Consider the following 22,501-nt stretch of genomic DNA (forward strand, 5'->3'; position numbering starts at 1 on the left):
TCCCCACTATAAATTTAATTCATCGTGATAACGTAATGGGGGTTTCGAAACTCTTTTTTCAAGAGTTGTATTCTCATGTTCTGCCTTTTCCACTTCTTCGGTCAACGTAACGGGTATTTCCTTCTCTTGTGTATGTGCATCCCTCAATTGATCTGCATGCTTGTTTTTAACGATCCCCTCTGATTCCACATCGTACAATATTGCGTTTTTTCGTTGTAACACTTTTCCTTCATGCCACCCTGCTGTCCTTTTGTTTGCTATCCAAACTTTTTGCTGCTCTACAAACTTCCGAGGTTCAACACTTCTATCTTTGTAGTACTTTTGTTTCCATAGAGCGTTTTCCGTTCTTTCTCTCGTTGATAATTTCCACTGATCCAATGTCGTCCTAAGCGACCTTCCAAACATCATCTCGGCAGGAGATTTACCAAGTAGTTGCATTGGGAGTATTACGGTGAGTAATTAAAACAATTGCTAAATTTAACTGGTCCGGAGTTACACATCTCCTTCCAGCATAGAAACGCGTCTTTATCGTCCGTATATATCGTTCAGCCAAACCATTCGATTTGGGGCTATAAGGGGCCGATCTAAAATGTTTTATATTGTTTTTAAAAAGAAACGTTTTGAATTCAGATCCAGTAAACTGAGTACCGTTATATTAGACAATGTAGCGATGTAACCCAAATCTAGCGAAATAATTACGCAGATTATTTATTACACTCGCCGAATTAATATGTGTTAAAATTGCAACTTCAACCCATTTGGTAAAAGAGTCTACGCAAATTAACCAATATTTTCCAGATACGGGGCCTGTCAAATCAATGTGTAATCGTTCCCAAGGTCGGGTAAGAATGTTCCAATTGTATAATGGCACTTCTTTAGCTCCCGGCATTCCTTCTTGACAACTCTTACAACATTTAACAAAGTCTTCAACATCAGTGTCAAGATTTGTCCAAAACACGTAATATCTACACAATGATTTCATCCCCACTATCCCAGGATGTCCTCGATGAATCACATATAAAACCTCCTTTTTTAAAATATCTAGAATAATAATTCTATCATTATAAAATAATAATCCTTCTTCGAACGAAATATTATCTTTAATCGAAATATATTTTTTTACAATCTCCGAATAATTATTTATATTATTAATATACCAATGATTTTTTATTAATTTATTAATCTCTTTTAGGTTTATATCATTGCTCGTTTCACTTACGACTTTACTGCGTGTGAAAGATAAATCCTCTATTAAATTAATTTTTAATCCTCTGATTTCTTCTTCGAATTTTTTTGTAACTTCATTGGTTTTTGCTTTCTCTACCCTCAAACGGGACAGAGCATCGGCACATTTATTTTGATTACCTGGTCTATATATTATCTCATAATCATAATTTAATAGTTTCGTAGCCCACCGTATTAAACGGTTATTTGTTATTTTGTTAAGATCTCTTTTATCACCTAAAATATATTGTAATGGTTTATGATCAGTAACCAAGATAAAATGTCTTCCAAAAATATATTGATGAAACTTCTCGATAGCGAACATGATCGCCGAAGCCTCCCGATCAATTGTGGCATAATTCTTTTCAGCCGGCTAAAGTGTCCTCGATGCGTAAGCAATCGGTTTCTCCTGGCCAGTAAGAAATCGGTGTGCAATAACAGCTCCTAGACCATCTTCGGAAGCGTCACAAGAAATCACGACAGGAATATCGGCTGAATAAGGAATTATTGTATCTACTTTTGACAATATATTTTTAACTTTAGTAAATATTTCATTTTCTTTAGCTGACCAAAACCAACCAACATTTTTACTCGTTAGTCGGTGTAAAGGCGCACAAATAGAATGCAAATTTTTAATAAATGCCTCATGATAATTCACTATTCCAAGAAATGAACGTAGTTCTTTAACATTGGAAGGTGTTTTAAAATTTTTTATAGCGCTAATCTTATCTTCTGTAGGGTGAATTCCGAAACTGTCAATAACATGACCTAAATAAGTGACTGACTTTTCTCCGATTTTAATTTTATCGGTCGTCGTGATCAGTCCAGCCTTCTCAAATCTTCTTAATACTTCTTCCAAATTAACTACATGATCGGAATTATTCGCACCTGCAATAATTATGTCGTCTAAAAATACACTAACCATAGGAATTCCCTTTAATAGGTTTTTCATAAAGCGTTGGAATATTATCGGAGCGCTAGTCAAACCAAATGGAATTCTTTGGTATCGGTAATAACCGACATGTGACGAAATTACTAAAAGGTCCCTACATTCTGGACTAACTCCGAATTGTAAAAATGCATCTCTTAAATCTATTGTAGATTATATTTTACCACCCGCGATTTTATTTGTTAGGTCGACGAAAGTTGGTAGTAAATCGTTATCGATCGCTAGATATTTGTTGATTGTTAAACGAAAATCTCCGCATATCCGTACGGCACCGGATTTCTTTAAGATATTAACCGTTGGCGTAGCCCAAGTGATTGGAGTTATTGTTGGATCCACCTTCTCGATAACGCCTTTGTCTAAAAGTCTGTCCAACTCAGCTTCAGGTTCGACTCAGCGGAAAAGGAACTCTTCTTGCTGGTAATGCAATCGGTAACGTGTTCGGTTCTATTCGGATGACTGCCTTTTGCAGTTTGATTTCACCTAATTTTTTTTTAAAAACTTGAGGGAATTTTGAAACAATCGTATTTAAAGAGGGATATTCATATTCATATTTATTTTATTAATACGAACTTCTTCCGGTAGTTTTATATCAAATTCTCTAATGAAAGGCATCCCAAAAATAATGGAATTCTCCCCTTTAACTACCCAAATAAGTAAAAATTTCGAAATATTTTTTACTTTGACTTCTACGGTACATTTACCTAGTACTTCGATTTGGATATGATTATATCCCACTAATTTATAAGCCGGTGATAGTTGTGGTCTGCCAATACGATTCCAGGTGACCTCATCAATCACACTACATGCGGCGCCGGTATCAAACTCCATAGCTAGCTGCAACCCATTTATCTTCGCATCGATGGTAGCTTTATTTGAAAATGACAGGCGAGGTGTCCGTGGCAGAATCATTTGTATGGCATGGGTTCTACAATCTGCTATGTGGTTTGCCTTACCGCAACGAAAGCATATCACTTTCTTTTGAATAGAGTTAATTTTGATACTAGGTCTATAATTATTATTAGGAATATAATTGTTACTAAAGTGTTTATTATTATTGAATCTATTGACGTTAGTATAATTATTATTTCTAAAATAATTATTTTTCGAACCCTGTGTTGGCTTATTTTTAATTATTTTATTAACTTCAGTCTGGGTTTCATTTTCCAACAAAGACAGCGCGATCGCTAAACGCACGGTCTCTTCAAAAGTAATATTGCCTTCGATATACTTTGACCGAAGTTCTTTGTCCAACTCAGGTAAGCCTACTCCTAGGATAAATATATCTCTTAAAAGTTCATTAAAAGGCGGTTTAAAATTACAAAGAGAACAGACAGTTTTAACCCTAATTGAAAAGTCAATAATCGTCTCATTACATCTTTTTAGGGTAAAAAAAATTTTCCTATTTACGAAAATTCTAGAACTATCCTTGAACACCAAATTTAAGCTTTTTATTAAAGTATCATAATTTATCATCTCTAAATTTATTGGAAAGTGAAAGTTCTTAATTTTGATAAGATTGTCTGTTCCGATATAGGCTAAAAGCAGGTCTTTTTTTGTATTTAAATCTATAATATTTCTTATTTTATAAATTAACTCCAAGTTAAATAAGTAGTCCTGAATATTTACTTTTTCTTTGACGAATTCTGGAATATGGAATTTAATAGGAACTACTTCCATTGAGTGTTTAACTTTAATAGGGACTACTTCCATTGAATCTTCAACTTTAATAGGAGCTACTTCCATTGAGTCTTTTACTTTAAATTTAATAAATCAAATAAATCTTCTCTAAAAATATCGTCTCCAATGAAGTGTTTTATTAAATAAAAAGTAAGTAAAAGTATATTTAATACAAAATATCACTTATATATATATCATGAATTCAATCCTTCAGGTTATATAATTTACAAACGAAAAGTTAATATTATATTCAATTTAAATTCAATTTATATTATACTAACATATAAATAATAAAAACAATACAAGACATATCTAAAATTATTATTTTTTAATACAAAATTTATTTATTACAGTATAACATATTTTCGATGGTTGATATAAAAAATATTTATGTCTAAAGAATTATAAGTGATAAAGGTTAATTAATTCATACATATGCCTCAATTGATAATGGTTTTTAAAAACCACATAAGGCTATATAATTCTTAGCAATTTACATTGACAAAAGGTCATGAAACTAATATAACTCTCTGTTATCATTTTATTTCAATTTTAAATGATATATAAACGACTACACAGTTGATCATGATTGCATATTTTATTGCACATCTAAAATAAGCAATCATATGCTCTCAGCAGCTGTAGAAATAATCTTAAATTACATAGCCATACAAATAATAGATGCTGGTTAATTTACAGTCATAGCCATGACATCATGATAACCCATATCAGAATTTATTATGCTAGATAAATTGATGAAAAACACTAAAAATCTTAAGAAGAAATTATGCAAATATATTGAAGCCTTGAGTTATTTATACGACAAGGATGACATATTAGAAATGAAACATTTTGTTACTATAAAATAAGAACCAGAGTGATATCATGAAAGCAATTAAAATTTAATATATTGCTATATTATATCTTAAAATAATAGTAGTTTGTAATAATATCAAAAATATACTTGTATTAAAAATTTAACTCAAAAATATTTTTCAAAAAAGAAAAAAATTGCTCTCCTAAAAACACGAAAAGAGAAAAAATATATCAAATTTATTACATCTATTGTAAGATGAATAATAAAATGTTTAATTTTTAAAATTATTTATAACTAAATAGATAACGTTAAATACTTAAATGCAAATTGTTACTATATTTATTATCAAAAGCATTTATTATTAAAATTCATATTATATAACTGACAAATACGTCTATAAAACTGTCATTTTTTCTAATAATTTATAAACAACTGTATATAGAGGATTATAAACTATATGTCTACTTACTTACTTTTATAAAGAAATCTCTTATACTTATTTGGACCTTGAAAATATTTTTAGGAATAGATATGATAATAAAATTTAAAAATAAATATACAGTTGATTAGTCATTTTGAACTCGGCTAATTACAATATTAATTTTTTAAATTTTCAAATAATAAATGATTATCTATATTATAATTTTTCGATGTCCTCACTACGTCATCGTGACATCATGTCATCGCTACGTCACGTCATCGCTACGTCACGTCATCGCTACGTCAATGTAAATAAATTTTTTAAAAAACGTTAAATTTACATTTTAGATTACATCTGTTTTAGCTTTACCAATATCTGAAGATAATCCCACAATTCCTAGAGAGTTAATCCTAATATTGTATCCTATGCAAGTTCAGTGCATTATTATTTTTTATATTTATATTCTTTTATTTTATAAAATAGGCCCTATCTTAACCTCTTAATAGTTGAACAAATTTTAGTTAATCTATCATTGCCAAACAAAGAAACTGTTTTAGCTTTACCAATATCTAAAGATAATCCCACAATTCCTAGAAAGTTAATCCTAATATTGTTTCCTATGCAAGTAAAGTGCATTATTATTTTAAAATTTATATTTTGCTTAAACAGGCCCTTTTAATAGCTGAACAAATTTTGGTTAATCAATCATTGCCAAACAAAGAAACTGTTTTAGCTTTACCAATATCTGAAGATAATCCCACAATTCCTATAGAGTTAATCCTAATATTGTCTCTTATGCAGGGTCAGTGCATTATTATTTTTTTTATTTATTATCTTTTATTTTATAAAACAGGCCCTATCTTAACCTCTTAATAGCTGAACAAATTTTGGTTAATCTCTTATTGCCAAACAAATAAAATGTTTTAGCTTTAGTTATTCCTAATATTGTCTCCTATGCAGGTTCAGTGCATTATTATTTATTATATTTATATTCTTTTATTTTATAAAACAGACCCTATCTTAACCTCATAATAGTTGAACAAATTTTGGTTAATCTATCATTGCCAAACAAAGAAACTGTTTTAGCTTTACCAATATCTGAAGATAATCCTACAATTTCTAGAGAGTTAATCCTAATATTGTCTCCTATGCAAGTACAGTGCATTATTATTTTTATATTTATATTTTGCTTTTATTTTAGAAAACAGGCCCTATCTTAACCTCTTAATAGCTGAACAAATTTTAATTAATCTATCATTGCCAAACAAAGAAACTGTTTCAGCTTTACCAATATCTGAAGATAATTCCACAATTCCTAGAGAGTTATTCCTAATATTGTCTCCTATGCAGGTTCAATGCATTATTATTTTTTATATTTATATTTTGCTTTTATTTTAGAAAACAGGCCCTATCTTAACCTCTTAATAGCTGAACAAATTTTGGTAAAACAAATAAAGAGATGACTAAGCAAAATAAATATCCCCAAATAATCGAAGTCCTAATTTCTAAACAATAAGTTAGTAAAATATAATAATATTCATGCAATTATTGGATATCAATACAAATTATTCATATTATCATTAATATTTTATACATTTACTCAATAAAATAACAACAGTTTTTATAAATCCAATAATATGAGGTAAGATAGGCTTTCCCAGTTTCCCTTATTACGAATTCACATGTTTTTTTTGCCTATATAGCCGAATACTCCTACTTTTAATAGGGACCCCGGAGTTAACTCATAGACTAATTGGTAAGATATTTCCCCTTTATTATTTATAAATTTAATTCTAGGCTTGGGAAAATTTTTTCAAAATTATTATGGGGTTGGACTTGGCTTAAAAATTATTTCTCAAAATTATTGGCTTGATTCAAAATTACTAGGGATTGAGGTGGGCTTGAGAAAATCTTTTTTAATTATTAAGATCTTGGAAGCTTGGAAATTTTTTCCAAATATTGTGGGCTTGAACCTAAATTGGGATTTTTAAAGTTAAATGTTAGTCTTATGTTAATATACATTAAATATATCTATTTACCAAATATTACAAATTATTAATATTTTATAAAGAAATTAAATTTAACTTGTACGTCAGAGATTTTTTCTCCATAACTTAATTTTTGGAGTTATCTCCAATAATACGAGGTAATATTTTTTATTTCTTATAATAATATTAAGGCAGACCTTATTTTGTCATGATTCTCTAATAAGTGGTTTGCCCAGGCTTTCTCAGTTTCCCTTATTAAGAATTCACATGTTTTTTTTGCATATATAACTAGGAGTTAACTCATAGATTAATTGATAAATGAGAGATTTCTCTTTGATTGGTTTTATTTTTTAAATTATTCTTTTGTTTTTATTTTAGATAACAAACCATGTCTTAACCTCACTTAATGATTGTATAGGTGGTGATTTATCCGTCATTAATGAAAGAAAAAGATGGCAGGTCAATCAACAAAAGAAACGCTACAGGGATCGTGAATCCCAACAAAATATACTAACAACGCAAAATAAAGTTAGTCTATATATATATATATATATTAAAAATGCATAAATGTTCTTCATATATTTTTTTTATATTTTAGAATATATTTTAGCTTCTGATGATATTCCCACTATTTCTAGGGAGTTAAACCTAATATTGACTCCTCTGCAAGTTTAACGCATTATATTTTTAAAATTTTTTATTTGTTTTTATTTTAGATAACAAACTCTGCTTTATTTCCTGCTTATATTTGTTAAAATATTGATATATCTGCCATTAATAATCAACAAATACAAAATAAATGTTCAGAAAAAACATGAGAGGCTTGATAAGTCCCCAACTAGACAAATTTTATTTTTTGATGATAGCCTCCCAACTACTAAGAGATATGCATATAATATTGACCCCTTTACAGGTTCAGTACAGTATTTTAATGTTCGTTTTATTACAATAATAATGTTTATTTATATTTTTGCCTGATTTTCTTATTTTTTTAGGCTAACCCAACCTTGATCCCTCACTTTGCTACAAAACATGATATTTCTATTAAAGATAAGCAAAGAAAAAAATGGCGACTCAACAAACGCCTTACCCGTTCTAGAATTACATGTATGCAGGATAATAAGGACCTACACCTGATATTAACTCCACCACTCACCTATATTAGATATCGGATGATAGAAATATGCACCTTCTGTAATGCTAAAATGTGGAATGGAGAAAAATTGTCAAAAATCTCATGTAGAAATATTCAATTTTTTTTATTATAAATAATTTTATATATGATTTTATACCTATTTCAAAAAATCGATTATTTTTTTATAATTTAAATAAATTTATATTATTTTAACTACGTATTTTTAAGGCTATCCATTTTGTCGGGCCACTCAATATGCCCTTTTATCTCTGATGAATATTTTTTCTAACTACTTGAAAAATATACAAAGTACATTTTTAATATTTAACTAAATTAATAAAAAAAAATTAAGGATCCTACTTTTTTAAAAGAATACTATTTTGTCGGATCCATCATTGCTCTATTATCCCTGCTGATTATTTTGTATAACGCACAAAAAAATATACATAGTATATTATTTTAAATAATTTTATATATGATTTTATATCTATTCCAAAAAATCGATTATTTTTTTATAATTTAAATAAATTTATATTATTTTAACTACGTATTTTTAAGGCTATCCATTTTGTCGGGCCGCTCAATATGCCATTTTATCTCTGATGAATATTTGGTATAACAAACTGAAAAATATACAAAGTACATTTTTAATATTTAACTAAATAAATATAACAATTTTTAAGGATCCTAATTTTTTAAAAGTTCACCATTTTGTCGGATCCACCATTGCTCCATTATCCCTGCTGAATATTTTGTATAATGCTCAAAAAAATATACATAGTACATTATTTTTATTATAAATAATTTTATATAGGATTTTATATCTATTCTAAAAAATCAAAATATATTACAATATTTATTTTTATTCAATTAAAATTACGTATTTATTCTTAAGGTTCCTACCTTTTTTAACAATACTCCTTTTTATTCTTTCAATAAAAAATACTAAACGGGGGTTTCTATTTTTATATTTATTCCAAAAAAAATACATATTATGGTATTTATATATTATTTAAATTGTTCTATACCTATTCACAAGGATCTTATTTTATTTTTTTAAGTTTGCCAATTGGTCTCTCCGAATGATACTTTATTTTATTCCGACCTTATAAAATTAACTTGAGAATAATTTTTTTTTTTACTTTAGAAAACTATCCCCATATTATTTCCTCTTTATAATTGTTCAAATATTGACATATCAGCCATTAATAATGAACAAATGCAAAATAAACCTTTAGAATATCATAATAGGCTTGATAAGTCCCCCAAAAACCAAAAAATATTTTGATGATAGCCCTCCAACTACTAGATATATGCATTTAATTGACCCATCTACTGGTTTACATTATTTTCACTAGTAGAAAGCCCGTCAAAAATGAGGGGGAATGTGATTTTTATTCATTTTTTTACTATAAATTTTGAGGTTCCAAGCCCATTCGTATCCAATATAATTATGAAAATTTTTTCCCACCTAGGAGTTAGTTAAATTTTTAATTGATTTATCATCACATGAAGGGGAATTATATGATTTACCAATAAGTTTAAGATATAAAAAAAACATGTAAATTCCGTGGGAAACTGGGAAGGCCTGGGCAAACCACTTATTAGAGAATCATTTCATGACAAACAAAATAAAAATAACCGACTCTTATACTTTTTGGTAATATGATCAATTATAATTATATATAAAAAATAAATTTTTGTTTATTATATAGGGTTATTGTAGCTTTTCGGATAAATTTAATGTATGTCTTGCATTTCTCAAATTATTTGTCTATATTTTATTTTAAATAAAAAAAAATACTATCTATTTAAATAAAAGTGCCATTAAACACTAATGAAATTTATATGCAAATTATATAAATATAAAATATAAGATAAAAAAATAAAAATAAAAATAAACCTCCAGAGGAGTTAATTTCAAGCGTAGTTTTTTAGTATTTTGGCTACCAGTAACTCTTGAACTGGCAAGGCGTTTGTTTATTCGTCACTATTTTCTTAGCTTATCAGTAATAGATTCATCAGGATTTGTAGCAATGTGAGGTAGGTTGGGTTAGCCTAGATAAATAAAGAAATCAGGTAAAAATATAAATAAACATTATTATTGAAATAAAACGAAGATTTTTTGGAATAGATATAAAATCATATATAAAATTATTTATAATTAAAATAATGTACTATGTATATTTTTTGTGCGTTATACAAAATAATCAGCAGGGATAATAGAGCAATGGTGGATCCGACAAAATGGTAAGCTTTTAAAAAAGTAGGATCCTTAAAAATTGTTATATTTTAGTTAAATTTTAAAAATTTACTTTGTATAATTTCCAATTAGACAAAATATTCATCAGAGATAAAAGGGCATATTGTGCGGCCCGACAAAAGGATGCTTAAATAATATAAAATTGTTTAAATTATAAAATAATATCATATTAAATAATGTTCATTCTTATTCGTATAAACCGGGATTAATCGGATATAACTGATATATATTATCAAATAATAATATATTTATTTAACATTATAAATATATGTCAATCAATTTATAGTTGATAATTAGAAAAATAATATAGATATTGATTGTTTATTACATATTTATGGAGATTGATAAATATCGCGGATGGATATGGAAAAAGATTGTAGTTCTTTGTTTTATAATTAAGAATTAGTTTTTACTTTTAAAAAAAAACTTGGTACTTGATATACTTTTCGACGGAATATATTTGAATAAAAACGATTAAAAAAAAGAGTTGTAATTTTGAATTAAATACTTATTTTAATGTTGTGTGATAGATAATATTGGGAATAAATTATGTAACATACGATTTGATGATGGTACTGTGGGAGTACGTCATAACGATTTTATTAGGGTATATAATAAAGAGGGGAATTAAATTAGTCCATAAAAAACGGAATTGTGGTTCCTATAATTTTTTAGGACAGAATTCTTAGGACAGAACTCTTTGTGTACTTAAATAATTTTAGTGGTAAAGTTTATACAAATAAAAAAAACAATGAGAAATATACCCTAGATAATTAAAAGTATATATATATATTAAAAAAAAATATGAATGAAGAACTGAGAAGAAATATTTAAAGAAAGAAGGTACATATCATCTTAGAGAAGAGTGAATACTTCTGCTGATGAAAGTAAAATACTTAATTGGAATTATCTGATATATGTATCATTTTTTTAAATATTAATATAAAGCTATGTGAGCCAAAAGAATATCACTAAATTTGATTTAAATTGAATTTTCGTGAAATGTACACTTGTGGGGACAAACAGAAAATAAATCATTTTATGTATAAGGGAATATTTTTTTTTATGTTATTTTAAAAGAAAAGAGGATAAAATTAAATAACATGTTTTATGCGTTTCTTTTAGGGAAGGAAAAGTGAAGAGTAAAATATTTTTTAAAAGAAAATAACACGAGTGGTGTTTTCGAAAAAATTGTTTCTCTTTTATTTGAATTGCATAGTGGTAATATGTAAATAATTGGTTAGGGTACCTTTTCAGGGGCAATTATTTTTGTAATACTAAATATAAAAATAAAATCATAAATTCAATATTAATTAATGAATAAAATTTAGATATAAATTGTAACTAATTAGGGGGTATATTGAGAATATGAAGCTGAGGTAATTGGATTTTATTATATTGAGGGCTAATCTTTGGCGTAGGTAGTAACCCTCGTTGGGATCTTCGGTCCTAGTAGAGATCCGTTTCCCCAGCTCTTTAAAGAAGGCAAGGGCGTGAGAGCCGAACGATGTTAGAGTCGTGGCGATTAGTGGTAGGAATGTGTAATTGGCCGGAAGCGATGGTGAATATTTAGCGAGTTTATTCGTCTCGGCGTCTACTAGAGCATCTCTATTTATATTGGAAGGGGCAAGGGGATCGATGCATGAGAAATCCCAGGTTAGAAATTCCCCCCTCTTCCAAGGGATCATGGTAGAGCCATCGGGACGCTTACCATCAGAATTGTAGAGTCCAGTGGGTTCTAGGGTTGAAGGGATACCGGCAGATTTTAGGGCCCTGGCAATAGTATCATTGCATTTTGAATGTCTAATGAATCTGCCTCTACAGCGCGTGCAGTGTAAAGAGTGACGGCCTTTGGAGTTGACCGGCGTTTGACAAAGGATGCAGTGATAGGGTATTACCATATCACAATTAAGTCTTAGACCGATGGCGTGACGTAGCTCATCATTGCTTAGGAGCTGGTCAAGGTTTCGCGATGGAAAAGCTTCGAGAAATTCTTACCCGCTGTCTGCGGAAATGGAGAAGAGTAGAGAATGGTCCTCGGGTTGGCTCCTCGATTTAAGGTATTCAACGGAGTTGCCAACTAGAGGCTTATCCCAGTCCTTCTGCAGTGTCGATGAGGGAGGATCGACTAATGAAAGAGATTTCCATAGATCAATTGCCTGGGGAAGTAAAGTCTCAGGATGTTTTGTGAGTGCGTGTATGATGGGCTCGCAGGACAGGCGAGAGGATATGAACGCACTAACAGAGAGTAGGGAAGGCGATCGTATGCCAATGCCGCCGGATTTGGTTGGCAAGGTAGCTTGTAGCCAAGATAGGTCTCCGAATTTGCCATTGAGTAGATCCTCTGTAAGGTGTTTAATCTCTAGCTCGTGTGCAGCGAGGTTGACGTCGTATTGGAAGATACGTGACGATCGGAGTGTATATAGAATTTTTGGGATTAGGAGGTAGTTCTTTAATAGAAAGAACGCTTGGTGGGCTGGGAGGCGAGATAGTGTACCGCGCGCATAAGGGATATCTCTAGTAGAGTGTCGGCGAAGAACTTGACAAAGGACTCGTCTTTACCCACTGGAGATCCGAGATGTGTTAAGAAGTTCAATGGTGTATGATTGAACATAGGATCATAGTTAAGGTCGATGATTCCAAGAGGACAATATTCGCTCTTGTCTTGATTGATTCGCAGTCCCAAACTGCTCTCGCTGGATTTTATTATTTCGACCGCCTTCATAACTTCGCTGGGTGAGCCGCCTAGTATACCATTGTCGATATACCAGTTATGAAGGTTTAGTTTACATTGGTCATTTATGCTTTGTATTAGGCTATTAATGCCCAGACTAGTGTTGTTAAACGGCTCAATTTGAGCCGATTTTTAAAAACGGCTAACTCAATATTTCATTCAGAATACTATTGCGCAAGCCTGAAGATTTTGTTTGTAGAAAAAACAGAGGTTTGGGCATCTATTAGTCAAATCTCGAGACTCAGGCAATATTTTTTCTGGCTGAAATATTGAGTTAGCCGTTTTTAAATATCGGCTCAAAACGAGCCGTTTAACAACACTAGCCCAGACTGAATAAGAAGGAGCCTAGAGGGTCACCTTGTTGAATTCCACTACTAGAAGGAATCAATCTATCTCCAAATTGAAGATGCGATGGACTAGCATAACAATCGAAGATGAATTGCGAGTATTCTGGGTAAAGAGTAAGGATGGGATTAAGAAACGCTGTACGTTTTAGAGAGTTAAAAGCGTTTGAAAAATCTATCTTAATTAGGATATCGTCACTGGGGTCTGTTTGTAGATACATTCTGGTCATGTGTAAGGATACCTCGCATCCCCCTTTTACGTTGACTCCTAATTGATTAGGGCACAGGTGATTAGATACTGTGAACAATATTCTGCTCACTACTAGCTTTGCGGTTAATCGGCGCCAAGTGGTTCCAATAGCGATAGGGTGAATATCTTTATTAGGTTTGTGGAGGGCGATGAGTTTAGCTCCATAAAGGAGTGGAATAATGGCGGGTGGTAAGCCTCCAGCAAGCATACGGTTGATGAGTTGAGTAATTTTTTCCAAAACGTCGCATTGTTGTGTGATGTAAGGTGCGGTTAGATCCTGTAGGAATATTGGGCGAAACCCATCAACCCCCGGTGAAGAATCGCGTTTGAAGGAGAGAATAGCCTTTCTAACCTCGCTTGAGGTAAAAGTGGTTGCAATTAGAGGAGCTTCGGGGTAAGACGGTATTTCGTCCTTAAGATCGTGTGGGTGGTGTTTTAGGAGAAGAGCTTGATAAGTTGTTTGATCGTAGGGAGCTAGCTTATTGTCAGATGTTGCCAGTCGTATGGCGGATTTAACATTCAGGTTATCCAGCTTTTTAGATATAAGCTTGGCCTTGGTGAGTAGGTCATTTTTGTGATTTTTATTTTTATCAGTGTCATCACCTTTAAAAGATGTGGAAAAGTGATTGATGGGTAAGGGGTAGATAGTAGCATCCTTGATTTGCTGTGTCAGAGATTTTTTACTGGCAGGATCAGGAACTTCAAGGTAGTAAAGGCAAATGACAGGGTGTCTAGCCAGTGTTTTATGGAAGAATAATTATTTATCAAGGAAGTCAAGTTCTTTGAGAGGTGTTTGGCAACTTGAAGTCTTGCTCCCTTAGGTATACGTGAAATCACAAATGGTTTTGGTGTGACTAGAAATATTTCTACATCTGTGGAGTCGGTTGGATTGAAAGTGAGAGCATTTTCGGGGGTTGAGGTGGGGACTATTGGGCTAGTAGGCACATCAGTCAACGTGGGAAGGGTAACTATAGGTTGTGCGAGGGCAAGGGCAGAAAAGGCATTTAGGGTTCGAGGGATAGCTGATGATAAGATGGGAAACCCAGATTGAGGACATTTTATCTTCTGGTTTCGATGAGATGGCAATAGCCCCAATTTGGTTACTTTAACGAGTTTATTACATAAAGGGCAGTTAGATTTGGTAGAAGCTGTGCTGAGGTCTGGTAAGCTCATGAATTAAAAATTTTTTATCAGTTTAAGAGTGAAAATGTTGGATATTATTTTTATCTTCAAATATGGGTTTCTTGTGGGTTGGTATATTAAGGAAGTTTAATGAGTTATTATTTTCTGTTGGCAATTATTTTATTTTTTGTAAAATATTCAGTTTCTCTTTCTGCTTTTATAGCAATATTAGCTTGCTTTAAAGGATTTGAATCAATAGTATAATTAGATAAGAGATTAAATGTCTTATCCTTTTCAAGTGTGAATATTGATTGTGTTTTGTGCATTTAAATAAAATGTTTGGATGACAATTTTATATTAGTCAATAGTTTTTGGTATAAATAAGGGTAAATTTTAAAGATTGGTAAGAATGATAGAATTGATAATGTAGAGTGTTTTGTTGGGAATAATATAAAAGAACTTGTTGGTTATTATACATAAATTACTAACATCTTAAATGTTCTATTATATGATATTCTAACTGATTAATATAATATATTGTATTTAATTTAATATTTAATTTAAAGTAATATTGTTTCCGATTATTTATCAGTAGTAAAACTCTTTTTTTTAAAAAAAAAAATTATTTTTGTTATTTTTTAATGTTATTTTTTGTTATTTTTTTATGCGATTTTTTGTTATTTTTTTATGCGAATTTTTTTATGTAATTTTTTTATGAAAACTATTGTTTTTATGTTATTTTTTTATGATTGGTTCATTTTCTTATTGGTTAATTTTCTATTTAAGATATTTTTAAATTAATATATCTTTTTTTATTTAAGATCATTTTAAAATAATTTTTTCTAAAATTTAAAATTCGTACAATTATTTAAAGGAAGTGATGGGGGCAAATAAGGGGGAAGGCTAGGGGTAAGGGGTAAAATTATTAGATTATGTACAATGCGGGTAGGTTTGGGGTTAAATTTTTGATAGATGAAACTTCGCTATTTAAAATTTATTTGGTTGATTCTTTATATACAAACTTAATATGATTTCTTCTAAACAAACTTAATACGATTCCTTCTATGCAAACTTAATATGATTCCCTCTATACAAACTTAATATGATTCCTTCTATACAAACTTAATATGATTCCTTCTATATAAACTTAATATGATTCCTTCTATACAAACTTAATATGATTCCTTCTATACAAACTTAATATGAATAATTTTTTCTAAAATTTGTATAAAGAATTTAATTTTTTTTAGTGATAACACTATAATTAAAGGAAGATTCCAAAAATAAATAAAATTTAAGCATAACAATCGAAATAATTTATTCATTAAATTGAAATATACTATTAAAATTTATACAATCATTAATAAAATGAATAAAAACATCAAAACGATTTAATAATCTATATTTTCGAAAATATCTATATTCAAGAAGATATTCATGAATATTATCCCGATCCCCATGTCTTTTATAATTTGCCTTTAGATCCCGCCACAGCCTCTCGACTTTTTGAGTGTGGATCGATCTGTCATTTGGATCAACAAAATTTTGCGAATGGTTGATCCGATAGTGGAAATAGTTTGAACTTTCTAGCCGATTATATCTAAGATAAATATATTTACATTTATCACCAAATTTGCTTTATTGAAAAAATATCATCACATACCCTAACCACGAGTCAGTTCCTAATCGTATAAATCTTGCATAACATTATCTTTAACCACACGATAGGAGGTATCTTGATCTCATGTTGTGGTGGCACTTAAAAATATCTCATTTGTTTCCAGACATATACCACCAATAATCCATATAGCCTCGGAAGTCAAATGCCGACCACGGTTATATTTAGCTTCCATACATGAGTTTCATCAATTTCAATAACGTGGCCAGGCCCCCCGATCTTTGAATGATTCGAGGCTATATGGAATCCACATACCTTTCGAAATTTTTTAAACCTATATAAGTGAAGTAAAAAACCATATTATACTTTAGATTACCATCTTGAAATTGCCTTCTTATCATAATCTAACTCTTTCGAAGCAGTTAAAATTTTATAACGGCCTAAAAATAATTTTGTTTAATATTTTTTAAAGAATTGGTACTTATGTACAAGTACACTAGTCTTAAAAATCTCCCAACATCATGAATTCCTTCAAAAATGGAATCTAAAAATTCGTCATTTATGATATATATATATTAATATTACCTTTCCATATTGAATACGATCTACGACACCTACTGCATCGATATCGTAAACTCTTATTGTTTTTTTCAACCCGCATTACGGAATTGCAACAGGTATGTTGTATTCCAGGCGGTATAAATTGATTATTTAGACAAAAATCATAAGCTTTCTCATCATTTTGAGTATAAACACCAACTTCAAAAATATTCATTTTAAAAAAAATGGAAGGAATTATATAATATATATTGGAACTAAAAAAAGGGAACCAAAAAAAGATTTATACCAAAAAAAAAATTAAAAATGGAAAGTTTCGTCTACCAAAAATCTTACCCCTAGCCTTCCCCCTTATTTACCCCCATCACTTCCTTTAAATAATTGTACGAATTTTAAATTTTAGAAAAAATTATTTTAAAATATCTTAAATAAAAAATTAACCAATAAGAAAATGAACCAATCATAAAATAAATAACATAAAAACAATAGCTTTCATAAAAAATTACATAAAAAAAAATCGCATAAAAAAATAACAAAAAAATAAAATAACATAAAAAAATAACAAAAATAATTGCCCCTGAAAAGGTACCCTAACCAAATAATTTATGTGATAAAAATGAGAAAAATTATTAAATTTGTTTTAAAAAGAAATATTAAAGTGTATTCCATGTTAACAGAATATTGTATATATGTCACAAAAATAAAATCAAAATTAAACAACATGTTTTGTGAATGGTTGATTTAGAGAAAGAAAAATATGTAAATATTGTATGTTATAAAATGGGGAGAAAATTATTTTTTGTATATAAATAAATTTTAAATTATATTTTTATTTTAAATAATTAAATTATTTTTGTGTATTAATTTTAAAAAAAATATATAATAAAATGAGTTATAAGATAGAAACTAGTGACCAGATTATATATGTAAAAATAGTTAAAAAAAAGAAAATGGGAATTAAAAAATCGAAATTTGAGGAATTTCAGCGGTGTTTCATATGTCAATCTTATGGACACCTCATAAAAAATTGTAATATTCCCATTCACATGTTACAAAGTCAAGAGAGGGAGGAACATCTTAGTGAAATAGATGAGACTCCAGGAACTAGTTATTTTTGTGGGAAAAATAACAGGATAAAGCCGGATGTTGCTTATCATTCACTTCCACAACCCATTTGTTAAGTGTTACTCGAAAATCTGCACATAATCTAAGTTTTCCATTAGATTTTTTAACAGGTACTAATGGGGTAGCCCATTCACTATATTCCACAGGAATAATAATACCATCATTAACCCATTTATCTAATTCTTCGTTGATATCCTTTTTCCACTCAAAAGGAACTCTACGACACGCTAAGAAAATAGGTGAAAATCCCTCTTTTAATTTTAAATCCACTGGATAATCATTTAGACATCCCAAAGTGTCTTCAAAATTTATATCATATTTTTCAACTAAAATAGGTATAGTATTTTCAACTCTATTTAATTCATTAATTTCATTATTAATTGTTTTATCATTATCAACTTCACTATTGATCTTATATTGATTTGAATCTATTATTAATTTTGCGGGATATTCACAAATATTATTATTAACTATAGATTCTTTCACTTCACTCATTAATTTATTCATTTCCCTTTCTTTAAGCTTTTCCCTGACTTCATTAGCCATTATTTTTCTTTTGGCATTATCTCTAGCCAATTCGCTATCAATTATAAATAAATCCCAATAATTATTTATAGGTCCAAGTTTCTTTATCCAATCCCAACCCATAATTGTCTCAACATTTTTTTTTACTATCCATAAATCTAAAATAATGCGAGTGTTATGGAAAAGAACATCCCACTTAGTTTTACCCAAAACTTGGATTTCAGATCCATTAAATTGTTTTATACACATATTTTGTCTCTCGACAATACCATTTGGCCAATATTTATAAAAATTTTGATTAGACATTATATATATACTTGCTCCAGTATCAAATAACATTTCAATAATATGTCCATCAATTTTCAAATTTATATGAGGACATGAACCTTGTTCAATTGTTCCCTCATCACTTAACTTTTCAATTACTTTCATTGGCTGAATAGTATTTATTATAATCAAATTTCCACTATAATTAATATTCATACCTAAATTCATCTCAGAATTTAAAGGTCTCTGAATCTCATTTATGTTTTTATTAAAAATCTCCCATGGATATTTCCCACTTGTTTGATTATAATAATCCTTTTTATTCAGATTATTGGTTAAAAATTTTTATTTCATCAAAATGACAATAAAAATTTCCCACATTACAACTCTTTTTATTTGAGTTAAATTTCAATGTATAATCATCATTCCCATAATGATTATCTATTTTATTATATATATCCACAAAATTTTTAATAAAACTATATATATCACATTCTTAAATATAATTTATCTATTTTTATATGACTCTCTTTCAAATCATATAGTCACTGTGATCCACTCACACTTTGAATACAATGTATTGCAATGTGTCCCATTTTTTCACATCTAAAACACATTCTATCATGGTCTGTATTGTATATTTCTGTTTTATCCATATTTGTACTAGGATTTTGTATATTTCGAACCACTGGATTTATCACTACCTATGTTCGTTGCTGAAATCCACTTTTGAAATTGGCTTCTTTCACCATGCAATTTCTTTTTATATGTCCTACAAAACCACATCTATGACACACTATGTCATTTTTTTCACTTGGTTTTGCAGTCACATTCTCATTAGTTTTTCGGTCTCTTGAATAAAAATTTTTACCGATATGTCCTTTTCTTCCACAAAGTTCACAACTTTCAATCACATTATTACTTTTAATTTTTAAGTTGGAAACTTCTCTGGACAAATTTATCATATTTTCTCTCATTTCTTTCACTTAAAATTAGAGATTCCTCGGTACTTTGTCTCAAAGTATTATTTGTTTTATTATTTTTCAAAATTTCTACTGGTTTCTCGATTAAAACCTCAGATATTTGCTTTTTAAATTCTATCATAAATGAATTTAATTTTTTATTTATATCCTCCGATATGTCAATATTTTGAGGAAAATTAAATACTTCACCCGTATATAATATTTTCTCTGATTGTTCTTCCGGTATAACAATTTTTTTACCATTTAATTTTTTTTAATTCTAATAAAATTAAATGTAAACTATTTTTGATATCCTCAGAAATATCTAAAGATTTATTACTATTCAGATCACCTAATTTAATTATTTTATTATTCACTGATTATAATATTTTCCGATTTCTATTATGTCTTATATTTTTTATTATATTTTTTTTCCAAATTATTTTTTTCTTTTTCATAATAATCAATTTCTGAAAAATCGATAATCAAAAATAATATTTATAATTCCGAGAAAAAATAAATTCCATGAAAAATATTGATAAATTTCAAAAATCGATAATCAAAAATAATATTGATAATTCCGAGAAAAAAAAATAAATAAATAAAAAAAATGATGAACATAACATCTCTCCTCTTAGAGAATGTCTGTTCTCTTCCGCATTTGATCTTGGTGTCTTCTCCATCGGCCCTTGGAGGTATCCACAACGTATATGCACCTCCCAGCACGAGCCACTATTGTTCCTTTTATCCATTTTACCTTGTCGTTGTACATTTTGGCCCACACCGGTTGTCCTATCCTAAATTGACCTCTCTGTTCCGTTTGTGTATCGTTTGATCGGCTTTCTTGGGTGGTCTCTTTAATCATCTCCAGATGATTTCGAACATTTCGTCCCAACATCAGTTTTGCTGGTGTCTGTCCCGTCGCTGCATGTTGCGTGTTCCTATAAGCTAATAAGAATTCGTTTAATCCTTCGTACTTGTTTGGGGTTGTATTTTTTTCCATAGCTGTTTTACCCGTTCGTACCATGCGTTCTGCTTCTCCGTTGGAGCTCGGATGGTATGGAGGTGTCAGCACATGGTTTATTCGTGTCAAGCAATATTCTTTAAGTGATAGCTGGTGAACTGGACCGTTGTCCGATACCAAGGATTCTGGATATCCCCATCTAGAAAATATTTCGCCCCCCATAGTTCTTTCAGATGTGGTGGTGGTCATTCCTTTTACCTCCACCCATTTGGTAAAGGTGTCTACCAATATGAGCCATATTGTGTTTTTGAACGGTCCTGCGAAATCTATGTGAACTCTTTGCCAAGGTCTTGTCGGTTTCTCCCAATGATGATCTTGCATTTTTGGAGGATTGTTTGCCCATGTGTTACATGATTTGCATTGACGACATAGTTCTTCTATTTCATGGTCGATTCCGGGCCACCATACATATTGTCTGGCTAAACTTTTCATTCTGACGATTCCTTGATGACCATTATGTAATTCGTTTAGTATTTTTTTTCGCAATTCTGTTGGAATTATTATTCTGTCTCCTTTGTATAAACATCCGTCCTTTTCCCATAAATTGTTTTTGCACATTTCGTATTGTCTTAGTACACTGTCATCTTTTGACTTGAATTGTGTTTTTATACTCTCCTTTACCTTTTTTAACATGTCGTCGTTTTTAAGTTTTTCCCGAATTTCGTCTATCGATATTGGATGTTCGTTTATAAAATATACTTCTTCATTATGGTCTTTGGTTTTGTTTTCCATTGGGCATCTTGAAAGTCCGTCTGCCACTTTGTTTTCCTTGCCAGCTTTATACTTTATTTCGCAATTGTACCCTCCTAATATTAGAGACCATTTGAGCAATCGTGGTGACTATATATTTGCCGAACTTTTGTTACCAAATATATATATAAGAGGTTTGTGATCGGTCCATATTGTAAAATTTTGTTTTTTTTTTTAATTTTTTTATTTTTCCCTAATAAGTGTTCACTGATCCTGGTCGGTCGGTACCATTAAAATAAGTATAACTTTAATTCAAAATTACAACTCTTTTTTTTTAATCGTTTTTATTCAAATATATTCCGTCGAAAAGTATATCAAGTACCAAGTTTTTTTTTAAAAGTAAAAACTAATTCTTAATTATAAAACAAAGAACTACAATCTTTTTCCATATCCATCCGCGATATTTATCAATCTCCATAAATATGTAATAAACAATCAATATCTATATTATTTTACTAATTATCAACTATAAATTGATTGACATATATTTATAATGTTAAATAAATGTATTATTATTTGATAATATATATCAATAACCTCATGTTATACCACATTGGTTGTAGTTCTTGTTTTATCATTGGTTATAATCTTTAATTTATGAGGAAAACAAACTCGAGACATAGCCACATATAGCTGTCTATGTGAAAAGAAATCAGCAGGGATAATAGAGCAATGGTTGATCAGACAAAATGGTATACTTTAAAAAAAATAGGATCCTTAAAAATTGTTATATTAATTTAGTTAAATA

At 29.7% G+C, this 22,501-nt stretch overlaps 1 protein-coding gene across 1 annotated transcript; it reads right to left on the reverse strand.

The window, feature by feature from the left end:
- Positions 1–6: 6 nt before the first annotated feature.
- LOC135926694 (uncharacterized) lies at positions 7–438 on the reverse strand. The gene has a single exon (XM_065462626.1). The coding sequence runs from the start codon at positions 436–438 to the stop codon at positions 7–9; it is 432 nt and encodes a 143-aa protein (XP_065318698.1).
- Between the last annotated feature and the right edge of the window lie 22,063 nt (positions 439–22,501).

The sequence above is a fragment of the Gordionus sp. m RMFG-2023 genome, chromosome 3 (assembly GCF_954871325.1).
Source record: "Gordionus sp. m RMFG-2023 chromosome 3, tfGorSpeb1-WG-v2, whole genome shotgun sequence".
Lineage (NCBI taxonomy): Eukaryota > Metazoa > Nematomorpha > Gordioida > Chordodea > Parachordodidae > Gordionus > Gordionus sp. m RMFG-2023.

Excerpts from the sequence above, each read along its gene's own strand:
- LOC135926694 (XM_065462626.1), bottom strand. The coding sequence starts at position 438 with ATGCAACTACTTGGTAAATCTCCTGCCGAGATGATGTTTGGAAGGTCG.